Source organism: Lissotriton helveticus, chromosome 7, assembly GCF_964261635.1.
Source record: "Lissotriton helveticus chromosome 7, aLisHel1.1, whole genome shotgun sequence".
NCBI classification, from domain to species: Eukaryota; Metazoa; Chordata; class Amphibia; order Caudata; family Salamandridae; genus Lissotriton; species Lissotriton helveticus.
Window position 1 is genome coordinate 75,498,837 of NC_136068.1, and position 19,642 is coordinate 75,518,478.

The 19,642-nt window shown below is 46.5% G+C and overlaps 2 protein-coding genes across 3 annotated transcripts in view; both read right to left on the reverse strand.

The window, feature by feature from the left end:
• LOC144768106 (tyrosine-protein phosphatase non-receptor type 6-like) overlaps positions 1 to 19,642 on the reverse strand; it is an 848,841-nt gene that overhangs the window by 248,288 nt on the left and 580,911 nt on the right. The window lies entirely within an intron of this gene.
• Positions 1 to 19,642, reverse strand: part of LOC144768104 (tyrosine-protein phosphatase non-receptor type 6-like) — a 269,710-nt gene that overhangs the window by 248,288 nt on the left and 1,780 nt on the right. Inside the window, exon 2 of one of the 2 annotated variants that reach the window (XM_078651506.1) lies at positions 1,172 to 1,249. In XM_078651506.1, coding sequence (XP_078507632.1) covers positions 1,172 to 1,206 — 35 coding nt within the window. In that variant the 5' untranslated portion in view covers positions 1,207 to 1,249. Of the gene's footprint in view, positions 1 to 1,171; positions 1,250 to 19,642 lie in introns of those variants that run through there. The other variant, XM_078651510.1, reaches the window with a different exon arrangement.

The following is a 19,642-nucleotide window of genomic DNA, read 5'->3' on the forward strand; positions in this document are numbered from 1 at the left end:
CTACGTACCAATTGTATCCAATTAAGTAGCCCTTTTTTCCAGTACTGGGCACAGTTCACAAGGCCTTGATGATAATATTTAGGGCTCCCGGTTTTATGGTATTTATTTTTTTGCCATTTCCATCTGTGTTTATCCATATTTATTTTTTGCTAACTTTATCTGTATTGGTCCATATTTATTTTATGTTTTGTTGAAAAATTAAGCTGAAATTAGTATATTTTCACATTGATTTAACCGATAAATATGTGCTCATGCTTGAATGTCTCACAGGTTTCAGTGCTGTGAACAACTGCAGAAGATAAATCAGTGCACTTATATCAAAATGTGCAAATTTCAGTATCAACCTTCTGCATAGCTACTGCTGTTAAGCTCTTTACTAAAATTCCTTTCTGTTTTTTAACACCCTTATCTATCAATACAGACATCTATTGGCCTGGCAGTCATGGCAGACAGTATTTAAAATTACTCAAAAAGCAACCCAATTTTCGTTAATATCCACAATTAAAAAATAAATACAGACAATAAAATAAATGTTTTCTGTCTGTATTTATCTGTTAAAATAAGTAAAAACGGAAAACAGGGAGCCTTAATAATATTGTACCTAGTTATGGGGTCTCATCTGGGGCAGTGTGTCTGATACTTATGCAGCTGTGGAACTGGTGGTCACTGTGGGCCACACGGGGCAGGTGTCTGGGTTTATGGCTGGCTGCAGCCGAAAAGTACAAAGGAGGGGACGGAAGGGGCAAATGTGGCCCTAAATGTCCGATTCACAACCTTGGAACTGGGGACCCAGTTTAAAGTCCTGGCCTCGGCTCTACATTCTGTGGGTCTAGGCAAATCACCAAATCTACCCATGCAAAAAACACTAATATATGTGAAATGTAATCTGGTGTTTACGTAAAGCGCTCTAATGTCCTCGGGTGTTCCTATTATAGCAAAACTGCAACAACAAAAAACAAAGGAAGGGTGTATTTATAAATCACACCTGAGAACAGAATTTTTAATAACTAGCAGGAAAAGGTTAGGATTAGAAGGGCAGATCAACAACCTAGGCCGGGCAGTTTTACTACCTTTGAATCACAGTGGTTCTCCTTGGCACCCCGCCCCCCCTCGCTGCAGCAACGCACAAACAAGAAGGAACAAGAAGGTGTTTGTTTGTGGAGATTCTCACCTGCTTAGTAACATGTAGTTCAATGTGGGAGGCATCGCTGCCTCATTCAGAGAGAGGTAGAATGGAGACGAGTAATCTCTAAGGGAAACAAAAGAAAAAATATAAAGTAAATGAACCATACCAAAATAAAATGAATGAAATACCCGGTCCTCAAAACCAAGTGGATAAAAGGAGAATACAGACTCCAGGATGTGCAAAGGCAATACGTGATGTATCATTTTCTATTTTCACTATATTATGTCTATTCAGAATTTTGACTGCTGTAACAACACAGTCACACAATATACCTCTGCCTAGCACTAGTTCAACAAAATGTAATCTTGTTTTTCCAGATAATACAAAATTCACCAGGTCAAGTGTCAGCTATGCCTGGTCAAAACTCTCTCCCTCTATAAGTACACTCACTCATCTTGTGGCCATAATCCGACAAGAAAACAGAGTTGGCTGAAACTAATAATCCTTGTAACCAGCAACATCTCTGGGACAAAAAAAGAGCATAAAATGAACAGATTCTGAGAATAAACTTCTCCAAATTGTGCAGATGTGTTAGATTTCCTAACAAGGACTACAGTGTAACCTCAATACCAAACTTCCCAGTTTCCAGTAAAGCTATTATTGTGCTGTGGAGTTCGTAATGACAAACTCCTAGTACCATATACATATACACTTAATGGCATTACTGCACTTACAATGTTAAAGAATTGGCTTAGACACTGTAGAGGTAAAGGGCTCATGCACCTTTAACCTCACCATTGGTATAGTTTACCCAGCTAGAAGGGTGGCTGACCTATGCCAGGGCAGTGGGTTGTAGCCATGGCACACAGGTGTGCCATGTCGACTCCTCACTTTGTTCTGCACCAAAACATGCAGCCTGCAATGGCAGTGTGTGTATGTGTGTGTGTGTGTAAAAGTGTAACCTAAAGAGACTGGCGAGGGCTAAGAAGTTCTTCTGGACATTTATATAAACCTCTTATTGTGTGCAGTGTGAGCTTTGGTGCCGATCCCGTTAAACCTGATCTCGATAGTTTGAGCCTCTGAGAGTCTTTGTCTTCATTCGGGAAGCGGTGTCAATGGTGCTTCACTTTATTTCGAGGCGCCGACTTAATAGTCCAGTGAAACCTTTTGGTGACAGGTGAACTCACTTCCTCAATCAACCTGCTGTGGATCCAGATTTTGAACTGTCCCTGTAGGAAGCTGGCTCTGTATATACTATACCAAAGTGAGGTATGGTGTGCGCAGAGTCCAGTGGAACCCAAAAGGTAGGAATAGGTAAAAGTAGATAGCACCTTACTCTCTATTTGCGGTAGTGTGTGCGAGTAGTAAGGCTTTATAAGAGTGTAGCATTTGTTGTACATATTCAGGTAGCAAATGATGTCACACACTCAAAGACAGAACTCAGACTAATTTGTTTGTATCAAAAATATTATTTAGTTATTTTATTTCTAGAACCAAGCCAAGCCTGGTGCAGGTAAGTGAAATAAATCCTCTGCAAAATCTTATGCAGTGTTTTATAGTTTAATGCAGGTGGTTGACTTACAGGTAAGTCAACAGTTCAGAATTACTTTTTAGTTACTTTACAGATTACTATGAATGTTACATTTCAGATTACTTTTGCTCATCAGTGTGATATGCCTCGATATCACACTGAGATATCTCCTAGACAAAAGGCAAGTAATTCACTTTTAGGACATAGACAGTTTTTTAATGTTCCATACAAACAAACTCCACACTTCGAACAATTTTCAAGGAAAAACAGTCAATGTATTCCTTTGGAGAAAAATTAAGTTAACGGTTTGCAGGTAAGTACTTGTTTGTGGGAGTTGGTATGCTGGGGTTAGAACCAGGGTTCCACCTGGGTCGAGGATGCACTCCCAGAACACCCTCAGTGGCACTAATGTGGTTGTGTGAAGAGTGCTGAGGTCCAATGTTATACAAAAGAGGATAGGGTGACTCCGGTTGGTGGCTGCTCACAAGCAGGCCACAAGGTTGTGGGAGCAAAGCTCCTGGTGTAAGACTCAGGGCAAAGGGGGATCCGAGTTAGCACCCGCAGCGGCGGAGGGGCGGCTGGGTGCAGGGTGCTGTTTTTGCGTTGGGTGCCCTGTTGTTTTTAGTGGGGATTCTCTGGTTGCAAAAAAAACTGCAGGCTCAGGGACGAAGATCTTCTGGAGGTGACCACTGGTTGGAGAGGTACATTGGAATGCCTCGGGATGCTGGGAAACCATCAGCTGGGCCACCCAAGGCCGTAAGACGTTGGGTGCAGGGGTGTCTTTAGGTGTCTGATTTTCTTACCAGCTCTGGTTGCGGTCGTGGGGGGGTCCTCCAGAAAGAGACTGCAGACATTGTTTGGAGTGTCGTGGCAGGTCAGAGATTACCAGATCTCAGGCCAGGAGGTTCGCTGGGGAGACCTCCTCGTGGTGTTGGGCCACTCAAACTCAGGCCGTAGGCATCGGGTGCAGAGTGGTGTAGACTCGGGGTTTTGGGTGGGGTCAAAGTCTGTTGGTGAGCAAATCCGGTGCTCACGGGAGACAAAGTCTTTGGTTTGGAAGGCAGGCGCGGTCCTTTGGGTTCATGAGGCTGCCGGCGGCACGACATACCTGGATTTCACTGTTGCAGGTTTGAGGTGGGGACAGGCCGGTAGCGCTGGGGCCAAGTGAGTGGGCGTCCTCCTCTTCTTAGTTTCAGCACGGATTCTTCTGTCCTTTTTCTTTTCTTCTTGGTCGGTTCTTGTCTGAGGAGGCAAGGTTCGGGATTGCCCCTAAATACTATATTTAGGTGTGTTACAGGTAAGTAAAGGTTGGGACCAATTGGTCCCTTCCTTGGGGTGGGATCACCCCCTATTATGCCCCCCTCCAGTGGGAGGGGGCATATACCGCTCTCTGGTTGGCTGGGTCCCCCCATCTGCAAGATGGCGGGGACTCAGAGTTGTACTTCACCTCGCCTCCTCCACCTGAGGGGTGGGGTTGGCAAAGGTGGGCACAACTCCCTTCCTCACTTGGTTTTCCCACCGATTCTCCTGCCCAAAGTGGGGGTCAGAACCGGTGGGAGCCAGTTGCTGGAATCAGCAAAGGGGTGGGGTAGCTCACAAAGGTGGCAAGCCTTTGACGCTTCCCCTTCATGGACCCAGCCCATCCTGGGGGAGGAGGCTTGGCACCTCGTCCCAGGATGTGCATTGTTCCAGACCCCGAGAGCAGCAAGCTCTCCACCCAAGGGTCAAGAAACATGTCTCTTGGTGGCATCTGGAAAGCAGCCACTCAGCCAGGATAATAGTGTTAGGTCGTTTCTCAGGCAGCAACTCTAAAATGACCTCTGTGTGCATTTTTCATTAAATCACACACTGGCATCAGTGTGGGTTTAATGTGCTGAGAAGCTTAATACCAAACTTCACAGTTATCAGTAAAGCCATTATGGGGCTGTGGAGTTCGTAATGACAAGCTCCCAGCACCATATACTCTTAATGGCAGCACTGCACTTACAATGTTAAAGAATTGGCTTAGACACTGTAGAGGTACAGGGCCCATGCACCTGTAATCTCACAATTGGCATAGTAAACCCAGCTAGTAGGGTGGCTGACCTATGCCAGGGCAGTGGGTTGTAGCCATGGCACACAGGTGTGCCATGTCGACTCTTCAATTGTTCTGCACCAAAACCTGCAGCCTGCAATGGCAGTGTGTGTGTGTGTAAAAGTCCAGGGCCTCTATGGGTGGCACAATAGGTGCTGCAGCCCTTAGAAACCTTCCCTGGCCACAGTACCCATGGTACCTATGGTACCATTTAAAAGGGACTGAACTGTGGCCAAATAGTCCCAATTGGATTTTGTCTCACTGCAGTTTCGGGGAAGAACATAGGCCCTAGGTACCTGTTTGGCAGGAACCCAGGGCACACTCAGTCAAAGTACATCAGCAGTTTGGCAAAAATTGGGGGCAACCATGAAAAAATAGAGCACTTTCTTACAGTCCCATGTGGGGAATCTAGACAATGTGTCACGAGAGACCAGGATTGGTCCCACCCCAGAGACAAAATAAGACAGAAAAGTGGAATGTCCACCTCAGACACTGCACCCAAGAGGAAAAGGCAAAACCCTAGGCCAGAAACCCATACAGGAAGACAATCTCGTTGATTGGATACCTCATATTAAGAGATGAACCTCATTGGTGGGATACTACATCGGAGGAAGAGAATTTCCCAGACTGGTCACATTATAAGAAGAACGAAAATCCTTCACCAGACAACACAGAAGAAAATGGAAAGTCGGCCAGACTAGACTTCCCATCAGAAGAGGATACGACTCCTGAAATGGACACCCCATTAGAAGAGGGCAAAAAGACCCCATACAGGACACTCAAGAAGACATAAAGGCCATCCCAGGATGGTCGCCCAGAATAAGAAAAGCCACTCTTCCACACTGGTCACCGCACAGCAACAGGGAGTTCACTCCCAGGCTGGTCACCTCACCCAGCATAAGAGAAGTCACATTTCTAGACTGCTCACCCCACAACAGCAGGGAGTTCACTTCCAGACTTGGCACCCAGAATAAGAGAAGCCACACTTCTAAACTGGTGACCCCACAACAACAGGGATCTCACTCCCAGGCTGGTCACCCCTGGAAGCAAAGAACACAAACTCCCAGGCACAGAAACTCACAGTCGAGGAAAATGTCCTTTTGGCTGATCACCTGAGAAAGAGAGAAACAATCCCAGACTGCTATCCATGACCAGTTACCTAGAAAAAGAGGCAATTTTACATTGTGCCACACAGTACATCCGTCTGCTCCCATGTTCACTAAAAATTATACAAGGCTCTTTGCAGTTGCATGATGGACAACATAAACCAGATCAGGACAGATATCACCAACATTAACCGAAAATAACCATAGTCAACGAAAGAAAGCAACCCTTAGAACCAACCACTTCCACAACTCACCTTGTCCTTCGAGCACCATCCCAACTCAACGGAGAAAGACCGTAACCACTAAAGAGTCAGGCAAGAAATTACCCCTACTAATGAGTGTACGATATAACACTCTGCTGGGAAAACCATTTCTTATACCTTCACCAATACTTCAGCCATCATCAACTACAGGTAAAAAAAACCATTCTGGACCCGGAAAACCTGGTCATTGATGGACGAACGTTGAGCATAGCTTTCATTGACAATATCCTCGAAATGCCGAAGGACAGACCCCACGGACACTAGCAATCGAGCTATCAGTCTAGAGCACAGTACAATGCATCCACTCATAGATGTGAATGCCTAATTGCTTATGCTGGCGGAGAAGGATGGCAGCCTCAAACTGGTCATGCTGTCCTTGCCAGCTCCCAAGGGTGACTTTGATCACTGGAATTTACAAAACAGACTCAAACCAAAAGGGAATTTCAGAAGCATCCTTGACCGCCTATGTACCCAGGTGGACATCAGATAATATTACTGGGTGATTAAAACTTCATCAAAACCATCACAACAAGCATCATACTATAATGCTAGCCACATTCACCCATTTTCTTTAATTACGCAACAGTTAGAACCCTCAGAATTACGACATGAGACTAGTTGTATGTGACGTCGAAGGCTTTTTCTTCCTATGCATACTTCGCACAAAAACAAGGAAAAATACTGGCTCAAAGAGCCATGCGAGTTGGGTTTATGCACCAAAATGGAAGCTTTTGCAATACTTTAATGTTGTCTCTCCCGTTTTCCGCACTGTTATTTGACATACCTTTCCCTTGTGAGTACTTAGGCCCAAACTATGAGTTTGGCAGTCCATTAGACCACCAAACTAGCGGTTGAGGTGTGGTGGCAGTGGGGACTGCCCCACTGGTGGTCCAACCACCGTATTACAACTACGACCATCGGACCGACATAGGACCACTGCAAACACCAGGGATCCATGATCCCTGGCAGTGGCGTGGTGGTCAGAGGTTCCAATATGCTAGGCGGTGCTGCTGCAACACTGCCAAGCATATTTGGAGTTTGTGGCAGTGAAGAAAAAAAGGGGTCCCTACAGGGCCCCCTGTTGCCTCAGAGCCATGGAATCCATGCAGGGGGGTGCATGGTGTGCCCCCGTCTGCATGCGCCCCCTTTACTGCAGGCATAGACTGCTCCAATTCCAGTGCCTTTTTAATAGGAACGCCAAAGGACCGCCTGCCAGACCACAAGGTAACTCGTAATCTGTCTGGTGGCCGACGGTGAGGTTTGGCGTTGTGGGAGCGGGTCGGTAGCGTGGAAGCCCACTCCCACACCGCCAAACTCATAATCAGGCACTTAGTCATGCACCAGAAAAAAGCGGATGTATGACGGTACAACGCGTGCTTTACAACACGTACCATTACGACGCAGGTTTTACAACGCAAGTCGTTACAACGACTTGCGTTGGGGGGCACTGGATAGTGAATAGTTTAATTTACTATTCCAACTCCAGTCCCCGTGGATAGTAGGGAAGGAGTTGGATAGTAAATTAAACTATTCCCTATCCTGGAGTGCCCCCCAGCACAAGTCGTTGTAACGACTTGCGTTGTAAAAGCTGCGTGGTAACGGTACCACGTTGTAAAAGTTTCGTGGTAAAGGATGTTCCCCGCAAAAAGCTGAACAAGGTTTTCGTTACTGTACAAAAAGCTTGCTTCTGGAGGCGCGACAAGTTGGCAGTACTTATGAGAAAAAGGCACCACCAGAAGCGAGAGAAAAACTACACTTGGGTGTTGAAGTGGAATCAGGAAACTGCGAACAACGTTAAGGTCAATAATCTATGGAAAAATCTGCTTGCGTAATAAAACTTCCACATAGCCAAATATACGACTTACTCAACCGCCACGTACTTATCAGTACACTTTAGAAGGAGGCAGCGAGCTAACACTCCATAGCAAGAATAGCAAAAAGCGGGGGAGGAGCCAAGATGGCGATCGGAACAGTCGCATAAACGCCTCGCTCCGAGATCCCTTCCTCCCCGCCACCTATCCTGTCTTTCATCCTGTTCGGGGTGTTCCGAATTCGGTTACCAAGGAAGAGCCTTCACTTACCGTCTGTTTCCGGGGCTCTGGCGTGCAGTGGTTTCTGCGCTCTGCCCGTGTCGTCTTGCTGGCCTTCCCGGCCCTGACGCCGGGGCCTCGAGTGCAGTGTCTGCCCGGAGGTGTTCGGAGTGCCGGCGGTCCGGAACCGGTGGAGAGACCCGATGGTAGGAGCCTGAGAGCCGCGAGCCGGAAGCGCCGGAGCGGGCCCACCCCCGATGGTGGACCGCCCCGTATGCCCGATTGCCTGCCGGACCGAAGAAGAGAAGCCGCGCTGTCCGGCACCCCTCGGGTGAGAAGCCCGCTCCTGTTGATTGTCCCGCCTGGGATCCGGTGCAGGGCTCCCCCGAGTGTTGTGGGGAGCACGCCCGTTCTTCTGGTGACTCTCCTTTCTCCGCCGAGCGCCATCCGCCGCGGATCGGCTCTGTGTCCTGGGGCCTCCGGCACTCCTGGTGGACTTTGAGGCGGATGCGACAATGGCGGCGGGTGTTGTGCTCAAGATGGCGGATGGCCCCTCGGAGTGTCTTCCTCCTGGAGACAGGGACGTTGCTGCATTTGCTCTCCCCGGACCTCGTTTGATTTGGGCGGCCCCTACACGAAGTGCTGTCTTGCTTGCCCTGGCGACTCTGCAGATCGACCTGTCCTTGAAATGCCGGGACTTGGAATTGCGGATCTCCGCCATGGTTGCTCCGCCATTTTGTGACGCGGTGTCGTCTCCCCGAGTTGGGATTGCTGAGACTCCTCCAGCCGCTGTGCTGGGATCTCCGGCTGAGTGTTCGATTCTGTGGGATCAAGTGGACCCGGTGCCGATGCTGCAGTGTTTCCTACATCCTGATTTCTTTGCTTCATGCTGTACTGCCTGGATTTTGTGCTTGGCCACGTGGATCTTTGGTGTACTTTTGCATTCTGACTGCTGCCGAATTTTCCTGATTGCTTCTTGTTGGCCGGGACGGTGTTTCGTGCAGATCCCACTTGCTTTCCCTGACTGGTATGGACGCACTGTATCATGCTGTTTCTTGGCCGTGCCGGGGTCTGGCAGCTCTGCTCTTCATAGAAGTGGACAGGGGTGATCATGTCTGGGTGCCTGCGGGACTTTCGTTTTGTTAAATGGCATCTCCGGGCCTCATTGTTTGGACAGTTCCTGTTTCCATCCTCTGTGTAGACTTTTCTCAGTATCCTCTTTGACCTCGATTAGTGATCCGTTGTTGCGGGTGGGGAGGTGTTCTGTATTCGATCGCCGGCTCCTCTCTCCCTTTTCTCTTCTTTTCCTTTCTTTCTCTCTCTTTCTCCTTTTTCTTTCTCCGTTATTACTCCCTTTCTCTTCTTCTATATTTCGGGTGACTCTGGGCGACAGGCACGCTGTTTAGTGGGGTAGGCCATAGCCATTACAGTGATGTAGGGTGGGGGGGGGTGTTTGTTATTTTAGTTTGTTGTATTCTATGGTCCTTTTTCGCTTTCTTTCTCGGGGTGGGCTATGTCCCTTTGTTTTTTCTCCTTCGTCTCGTAAGTGTCTGCACTTTCTCCTGTTTCGGGGCGGGAGGGCTGTCTATGTGGCTCCCATTCAACTGTTTGCTATGATTTGTCTTTTGTATTTGAACCCTTTGATGGGCATGGGATGTCTTTGGGCCTCGCCCTACTGCGGTTATTTGACTGATTGTCCCCCCCCTCTTTTTCTGTATATGTTGCATGACGCCCTGGTAGATATGGCTGCTGCCTCCTCTCTAAATCATAAAATGAAACCTTTTTTATCCTGGCGCTTACTGTGTAGCGATTTTATTCCATGTCGATCCTGTATTCTTTTTACCGTATACATTGCTGTTGCTACTCTTTGACTCTCCTGGTTTTGCGGCCGGCCCCTGTGGTTGTAGGCCTGCGCTTGTGCTGATACGTGTCTTTCAATAAAGGTTTAAAAAAAAAAAAAAAATGGAATAGCAAAAAGCAACTCTACTTCCTCCGCGGTACACGATCACCCAACAATGGTCCTTCCCTTAGATAAAACTCACTTTATCACAACAGGGCTCAAAATACTACTTGTTAAATATAAAAAAAGAATAAAAACAGGTTAACCAACACGGGCACTTCTAAGAGACAACACTTCTGTGTTAGACAGAGAAGTGCCCACACCGGAAGCCTGAACCCATTAGAGACAAGTTGGAAAACTCCAGTACTCTACATGTCGGACACTGTAAGACCTGTCCCTGCAGTTGCAAAAGGGCCAGAAAGTAGAATCCAAACTTATCAAGGACATGGACTTCGATTCTCCAAAATGCTACGGTAGAAGAAATGAAATCATGTACCCTTTAACCCCTGATGACATCAACAGGTTGACCCTCTTAGCCCCTCATCTCCTACTATTTACTGCTGAAAGATTAGGGTAGGGGCAATCGTTGAAGATTACAGAAAGTAACAAGCATTGGCAAATCCAATAGGTCTGGCTTTTTGTGCTATCACTCAGGGACGGCTTTGTAGCTGTCGGCGCCCGGTGCGACAATCATTTTTGCCCCCATGAACATCTCCTCGGATGCCCTCATGACCACCAGGCAAAAGTGCCCCTCACCTCTCCATAGCCACTCTCTCACTTTGTTTTAAGACACTAGTAAAGGCTGGATTTACTAATAAGAATGCATATCTACCCAAACAAACACTTTTCAGCAACATTAGGAATAGATAATGAAAGACTGGGGTGGTATGCGTTTTTTGAGGCCGGCATATTAACCCTCTACGCTTCTTTATGGTGAGTCGCAACTGACCCTAGACAAAACTCTGATCTCTCTCTCTAGCAGGAACATTAATCACTAGAGTTATCATGACAACATTTGTAATGCTGCCTGAAAACTGGACACACAGGGAACTCTGCTAAAGGTGTTCTTAAATCGTAAGTTATTGCTAAACACAGCTCTGCCCCCTCCCCAGGTCAGCGCCCAGTGCGGCTGCCTCAGTCGAGACCAAAGTCTTGAAAACAGTCCCCTTTGGGTAAATATCACAATACATCAATTTGCCTCAAACACCCTTTACACACCGGTCAGATGAAAATGAACAAAGAGTAAATGTAATCAAACAAATAAAAAACATATGTAAGAAAGTACAAATGTATTCAGAAAATCATTAAAACCATTAGGAGCACAGTATACAATGTATTCTATCTAATTCTTGTACTCCTTCCGTGACATATGCAATAATGTTAAAAACAATAGAAATTAGAAGAATACCCCAGTCGCACTGCCCTAAAGCGGGCCCTGCTGTTGCTGGTAAACACAGACATGACCAAATGCTGTTTGCAAGAGTTACATACAGATGTTGTTTAGCAGATTAAAGTCAGACCGCTTGGCTTTTCCAATGCTGGGAGAAAAGAGTAAGAAAAGGGTATCGTTTTGGGAACAGAAGGTATATAGGAGAGAAAGAACTGAGTGGGACAAACACTGTGATAACTGTGTACTTTTCCGATTTGAGGAGAGCCCCTCGTGAATTCCAAGGCATACTTCCTAGATGGTGGAATGAAACACCAAACCGACCATATCATGAGATGAGAGAAAGGCCCCTCTGTGTGCAGCCAATGCTTTCTCTAGGTGTAGGATAAAGAAGTCATTAACAGGTCAAGTGAGACCTAAAAAGGCCTTGAATCCTGTGTACTTCCTTTTGCTGCCACTGGCTTCATAACCTGTGAAGCTAGAAGTGGCAAGACTGTGTTAGGGCTATCAAGGGCAGCTGTTATCAAGGGCGTGCCAGGATACCAGCTTCTACCGTGGCATGTGCGTATCTGATGCCCCCTCGTCTTGGGAGCCACAATTTTTCACATGTTCCTAATACTGAATGAACCCCACCATTTAAAATGTAAATAATCAGCACAGCCAGAAAACTAGCGCGTGAAGCAATAAAGATAAATCGGTATTCGAGCTGCTGAGTTCGGTCTTAGACAAAGCCTTCTTGCCAGACATTCAGGGAGCGATGGACGGAGGGCAATCCTGAGACCTGGACCAGTCAGGAGCCTAGCCAGGGCATCATGGGCCTTAATGCAAGCAGGGAAGCTGGGCCTCCCTGATTTTGTAGTACATGCAGCCACTCATTTTGGTGAAGTGGCTTCTCATGCCCCCTGGTGCCACTGCACCTGCTGCACTATTGCCAGCTACACCCAAGGATTATAGTGTGGAAGGCTGACTGTTTAGGGCTCCGCCCATTCTCTAGATGCTCCACCAAGACCAGACTTGAAAAAATGAGCATTCCTGGAAAAAGTGTTTTCCCACCCTCAGTGAAAGCTGCCCCCCAGCCTGCAGCCCACCAAGAAAATGCAAGTGGCAAAAGGGTCTTTCCTGGCCTGGAAGAAGCTCTCAAACATGAAAATATGTTCCTCACCACTGCAGCTATGACAACTATTTATTGATGTATTTTTATTTGCAGTGTTTTTTTATAGCGCCACTTCACCAAGTGGTATTAGAGCCTTACTTTACAACAACAATGACATATTACAAGTCACGATATGTATGCAAATAACAATGTTTACATCCAAACAAGAATCATGAACTAAGAGTGCTCGGTTTTATTTTCACTGGTAACATTTTGTGAAGCCCCCAATTGACATCTTGGACAACTTTCCAGGATTGGCCACGCGGGGAAATGAAAGCTGTGTTTGTGCTCCTTTATAAGTGTCCCTTTGCAGAACTTATCCATGCACGACGGCAGTGCTGCCCAGAAGGAAGCGGAAATCAGTGACGCACGTCTTACGCAGAACCGTTTTATTTAATGTCAGATACGGATGTATGCTACATTGAGCTTTCAGAAGTCTCGGTTTTCATTTGGAGGAGGCAAAGTTTGAAACTTCACAGGCTGCAAAGTTGTCCATACCGTCTTGAGGGTTTAAACATATAATTTTACATTGCACGTTAAAATGAGATTCGCACCGGAAGCTGAGTCTGGTAGCTTCTGGGTCACATTGAGGGTCACAGGAAGGGGATGACTACGTCACTGGTGGCAGCCCATACTGATCCGGACAAAATTCAAGGAGGTTCTCGGAGCCCTCAACAATCAGTTCTGACTCTTCCGGGTTGAGCTTTATCAAACCTAGTTACAGCCAATTATGTGCATGTTTTACTATACTAATTCAACACTAATGCTCTATGGGTCCCCTAGTAGCGGGCTACTCGCCGAAAAAAGCACTTAGACCCTTGTCAGGGATAGTAAGCGCTATACAAATACAATTACAATGCAATACACTACTGGTCTTGGTGGCGGCGGTACTGGTGGTGGTACTCGTGGTGGTGGTACTGGTGGTGTTACTGGTGGAGTTAGTGGTGGTGGTGGTGGTGGTGGTACTAGTGGTGGGACTGGTGGTGGTGCTGGTGGTACTGGTTGTGCTGTGGTGGTACTAGTGGTGGTGGTAGTGGTGGTATTGGTGGTGGTGTTACTGGTGGTTGTTGTGGTACTGGTAGTGGTGTACTAGTGGTACTGCTGATGGTTGTACTGGTGGTGGTGGTACTGGTGGTGGTGGTACTGGTGGTGGTGGTGGTGGTACTGTGGTGGTGGCAGTACTGGGGGTGGTGGCGTTGTTGGTATTGGTAGTGGTACTGGTAGTGGTGGTGGGGGTGGTACTGATAGTGGTGGTGGTGGTACTGGTAGTGATGGTAGTGGTAGTGATGGTACTGTCGTGGTGGTACTGTCTTGGTGGTACTGGTGATGGTAGTACTGGTGATGGTAGTACTGGTGGTGGTACTGTTACTGGTAGTACTGGTAGTGTTACTGGTGGTGGATGTACTGATACTGGTGGTGTTATTGTTGAGTTAGGGGTACTGGTGGTGAGACTGATAGTGGTACTGGTGGTGGTGGTGGTGGTACTGGTTGTACTGGTGATGCTACTGGTGGTACTGGTGGTGGTTGTACTGGTAGTAGTGGTGGTACTGGTGATGGTGTTACTGGTCGTACTGATGGTGGTGGTACTGATGGTGGTGGTACTGGTGGTGGTGGTGGTGGTGGTGGTACTGGTGGTACTGCTGGTGGTTGGTGTGGTACTGGTAGTGGCAGTGGTGGTAGTCCTGGAAGTGGTGGTACTGATAGTTGTGGTAGTGGTGGCAGTGGTAGTAGTGGTACTGGTAGTGGTAGTAGTGGTACTGGTAGTAGTGGTACTGGTGGTGGTGGGGCTGGTGGTAGTGGTAGTGGTGTTGTTGTTGTTAATAAAATAGGCTTTTGAAAACAACCCGTCAGGTGGCTTTAGTACACATGGCATGTAACACAGATGTGTGAGTTACTCGGTATGAGATGCACTCCTTTCTTTTTCAATTTTTCTTGTACTGTTTCAAAGTCACATATTCAACTTATATGGCGTGCTGGCTTTTACCGCGCTCGTCTCATTGCGCTCAAACAATATCTACAAGTACGGTGGTCCCTGGGTCGGAATCACAAAAGCCGCACATTTTTTAGCCAGATTCTGGATTAAATCCAATGAATCGAGTTCATAAATATCTGTCATTTCTTTACAATTTCTCTTGCGTTTAAACCATACTTTTTCTCCAGTTCAATTCATTTTATTCAATCTATTATTTCCATGTTCAAAAAAACACTCAAAAACACTTTTATTTATGTTTTAAAAACAAAAGTAAAAGGCATTGTTATTTGAAACGTCAATAGGTCAAACTTGCATAAATGCGAGACCTATTGCATTGCAAATGCTTATTAGATTAGTGAGAAGAAACGCTCCTTTCGGCCCACGTGTCAAATTAATTAAATAAACAAGCGCGGCCACTAAAGTGAAAGCGGACCGCTGTGCTGGCCGGCTCATGAAGGAGACCGTGTAACGCCACAAGTAAAAGATCCACTCCTCATGGGAGGTAACAAATGTCGACAAGGCGGTAACAAGGAGGGACTAACAAGCCTCATTATCAATCGGAAGCCGCATCTACCAAGGACAATGACACCAGCCAATCAAAAATATGGGTGGAGAGAAGGCGAGGCTTCCACAGGATACTCAACTACTGCATGCCTCGCAGAACAAGCAGCGCGTGAGCGCTGCCGCTAGGCTCAACCTAAAAAACTGCTTTATTTAAAAGCAGTCCCAGACATGGTGGTCTGCTGAAGCCAGCAGGCCACCATCCCTGGAAGTGCCAGCCATTCCCAATGGGGTAACTAATTGTGACAGCCTCATTAATATGCATGAGGCATGCAATTTGCAACCCCATTGGGAATCGCAAACAGTGTCTCAGACTGGCAAATTGGTGTGTCATACATTTGACCTGGAATGTAATCCTTAAGCTGTCTTGAAATGAGGCATAGGCATGAACACCATTGTTGTTTGGTGGCCTTGCTGTCAGGTCCTTGCTATGACCCAGCTGACTAGAATACTGCCAAAGCAAAACCTCACACAAGAAATGGCAAAGGCCCAGCCCACGGCCTTCACTTGGGGACTACTGACTATGAGGTCCTTCCGTACGGGTTGGGACATCCCCCTTTAGCATGGCTCATTTACACGTGCCAAGCATCAGAGTAGCAACTCATGATCTATAAGAAAAAGGTTGTCCGGAGGTCCAAATACATTCCACTGTAACAACAAGTGATCAGCAGTATTGTGGGCAGCTGAAAGATCAAATAGCACTCCACAGTAACGTCCCATGATCAATAACATTAAAGCCCATCGGTGAGGCCAGTAACATTCCACAGTACTACCTCATAATGAATAGCTTAGAGGGCTGCTGATAGGGCCACTAACACTCAACTATCACACCACCCGACGAATGGTATCGAAGACCGTTTATAGGTACAATAACACTCCAACGCATGATCTGGACATCCAATAACACTCATTTGTAACACTAAGAGATCAACAGTATTGAGGGCTACTGATGGGTCCAATAACGCTTCACAGTAACATCCCATGATAAACAGTGCTTAAGACTATTGATCGGTCCAATACCACTCCAGAGTTGCACCCCATGATGAATGGTTCTGATCACTATTGATAGGTAAAATAACACTCCACTGCTACACCCCATGATCACTCTTATTGAAACCCACGATAGGTCCAATAACCATTGATATGTCCAATAACACTTTACAGTAATAGCATTTAAGACTGCCAATAGGTTCAATAACAATCCAAAGTTTCACGGGAAATGATTAATAGTATTGAAGATTATTGATAAATGCAATATCGTTTAACACTAAAACACTCGTATGGAACAGTTCTGTAGTTCATGAATAGGTCGAACAACACTCCACAGTAACACCATCCAAAATCAATACTCTTGTAGGCCACCCAATGGTCCAATAACACAGCGCACTCACACCTCATTATCAATGGTGTCGAAGACCTCCAGCAGAGGCAATACCATTCAACAGTAAGAACCCCTATAAACAACAGCATCAAAGGCTGCTGACAGGTGCAATGACCCTCCACAGTAACGCCCTTTTACCAATAGTATCAAAGATCACCAATCGATTAGATAACCTTCAATATGAATATATCTTAATGAACACTTTTAAAGACAACAGATAGGTCCAATAACACTCCACAGTAACACTGTCCATGATCAATACTATCATAGACCGCCCATAGGTTCACATGTCCAATAACACGGCACATTAACACCACACAATTAATGGTATTAAATACCTCTAGTAGGTGGAATAACGTGACCAGTATGTGCAACAGCATCAAACACCACCGACTGGTCCGAAATCACTCCACCCAAGCCTACTTATCAAACAAACATCCATCTCCCCTCAGAAGATAAACCCAAGCAAATAAAACAAGCCTTGGCAAAGCCAATAGATCTAGGTTCTAAAAGGCTGATCTATTGTCTTTGGCAATGTATTTGTAAATTACACATGTGCACATGAGTATAGACAAATGCACATACATGGATAGCAATCAGGCATGGGTGGTAGAGCGCTTTACAAATATCACTTTCATTTCAATTTTCATTGAGAGGGGGGAATAAAAAGAAAGTGCTTGTGGGAGACAGGAAAAATAGGAGGCGTGAGCAAGAAAACCGATGGAGTGCTGAAAATAAAATAAAGACAGGGCTCGAGTCAGGGTACCACGCAGGTGGAGGTCGTTTTTTGAGTTTTCCAAACTGCATGTAAGAGATGTGTATGCACTACAAAAAGCTCAGATATACAGCCCATATGTCCACTGAAAGAATCTTGATCAAGCCATTGATCACCCAGGACCTATGCAACTCCCTTAATCAATACTTTCTCGACAAAATTGCCACCATTAAATCCAGCATCCCTGTCATAGATCCCTCATTCTCCCCGCCCGCACTTGCTCCCAGCACCTGTTTCCTAGATCACTTCCCACCCCTACAAGCCCTCCTGACCAGGGTAAAATCTGGCTCTCCCTGAGAATGCTGTCCCCCCCACATCCTAAAAAATATATTTTCAGCACTATCCCCTCCGATCTTGACATTTCTGAAAGTGAAAGTGAAAAAGTTTTTTATTGTTTCAGTTAATTAAAACCATAACAATACATTTTATAAAATCAACTACTCATTAAAAATTTCCTTTTGTATGGATAAATTCTCTATTAATTCATTCTAAAACATTCTGAGTTTGGTACAACGCTTTGTTTTTTGAGAACAATTAAGCAATCCATGTAGTTTATAGTTCCAAGAGTTCTGATATTTACATGTTATTAGGTTCAAAAGAGCCCTCTCACAAAACTACCGCAGTTATGTTTTCCTTATGTGGGCAGGGTGCCTGGTTCTGTTTTAACGCTTGGGCGTGAGCCACGAGGAACTTTAATAATAAACAGTTCAAACGGGTGTCTGTTGGGTTCAAAGTTGACATAATCGCCGATCTACGCGTTCTTATGCCTCGTTCGTTCATTGCCTTTTTTAGGAAGACTGCTCGTGCTTGGGCTAAATTCGGGCAGATGCAAACTAGATGGATAAAGTCCTCCTTGCTGCTCCCACATAGTCTACAGATTTTGGGTCCGTCATGCACCCAAATTGGTTGGTCCATAGTTGATGGAAGATTTCCCAGACGGAGCCCCATTAATTTTTGTTTTCTGTAAGCTGGAAATGTAATTGTTAGGTATGGGGCTGCAGTGAGAGTTTTGTAGTTTGATATGACCATCCAAGCGTGTTTTCTCGTGCTGAACGTGGCTTTGTCAAGTTCAGCACGCGAAAACACACCCTCCGATCTTGACATTTCTCAATGCATCACTATCCCAAGGCGCGGTCCCTAAAACCTTCAAAGAGGCAGTCGTTGTACCCCTCTTAAAAAAGCCAGGGGCCGACCCCTCCACTCTATCCAATTACACGCCAATCTCCCTCCTCCCCTACCTGGCTAAGGTATTTTGAGGCTCACGTTACCTCACATCTCTCAAACTTTATCGAGCAATCCAACTTTCTGGACCCCTTCCAAGCAGGATTTCGACCCGCACACTCTACCGAGACAGTCATCAATGCTGTCTTGGACTCCCTCCGCCACAATGCAGATAGAGGAATTCCCCAGGCCTTGGTCCTATTGGACCTCTCGGCAGCGTTTGACACGGTCGATCATAACATCCTCCTCGACCGTGTCAAACAGGCCGGCATCTGCAACTCAGTATAGCTGGATCAGGTCCTTCTTCAGCAACCGTACCCAAGCCGTCTGCCTGGCCCCTTTCTCAGTCCGCAAATTGCACACTTCCTGCGGGGTCCCCCAGGGCTCCTCACTGTCCCCCCTTTTGTTCAATCTCTACATGCTCCCCCTGATTCAGTCCCTCAAAACATCTAAAGCCGTCACCTTCAACTATGCTGACGACCTCCAACTCATCTTCACCATCGACAACTCTTCTGAATCGATCCAGGCGTTTCAGAGCACTATGCTCTACATCCGTCATTGGATGGACTCCAACCAGCTGAAATTAAACCCCGGCAAGACCGAACTGGTCCTTAATGGTAAAAGCCAACTATCTGGGGCCCGCACTATTGGCCACCAGAGCTTGGCTCTCCTCCCACTCCCTCCATCTCGGTCAAAAGCCTGGGGGTATTCATTGACAAAGACCTGTCATTGAAAACCCAAGTGAGCAAAGTTGTGTCCACTTGTTTCTTCCAGCTCCGTAAGATCAGGAAGATAAGCCGGATGCTCACCCAGCCAGCCCTGATCCAGGTGGTGATAGCTCTCGTACTGTCACACCTCGATTACGCCAACTCTATCTATCTGGGCCTCCCTGTCGCCCTCAGTAAGCGCCTTCAGATGGCTCAAAATCAGGCAGCCAGATTGATCCATCGACTGCCACACTGGCAGTCAGCAAGGCCCCTACTAAAACAACGAGTCACATTTAAAACGGCCTGCATCATCTTCAAATCCCTACACGCCCGCAGCCCCCCATTCATCAACGACCTTTTGCCTAGATATACTCCCTCCCGCAACCTCCGGTCCGCTAATCAAAATCTCCTGACCATCCCCCCTTATAAACTCCAACGCCAGGCCGCAGGTTTGCCACTCTTGCCTCCAAACTATGGAACTCCCTTCCCTCAGAAATCCGCTCCGTGAACCAACC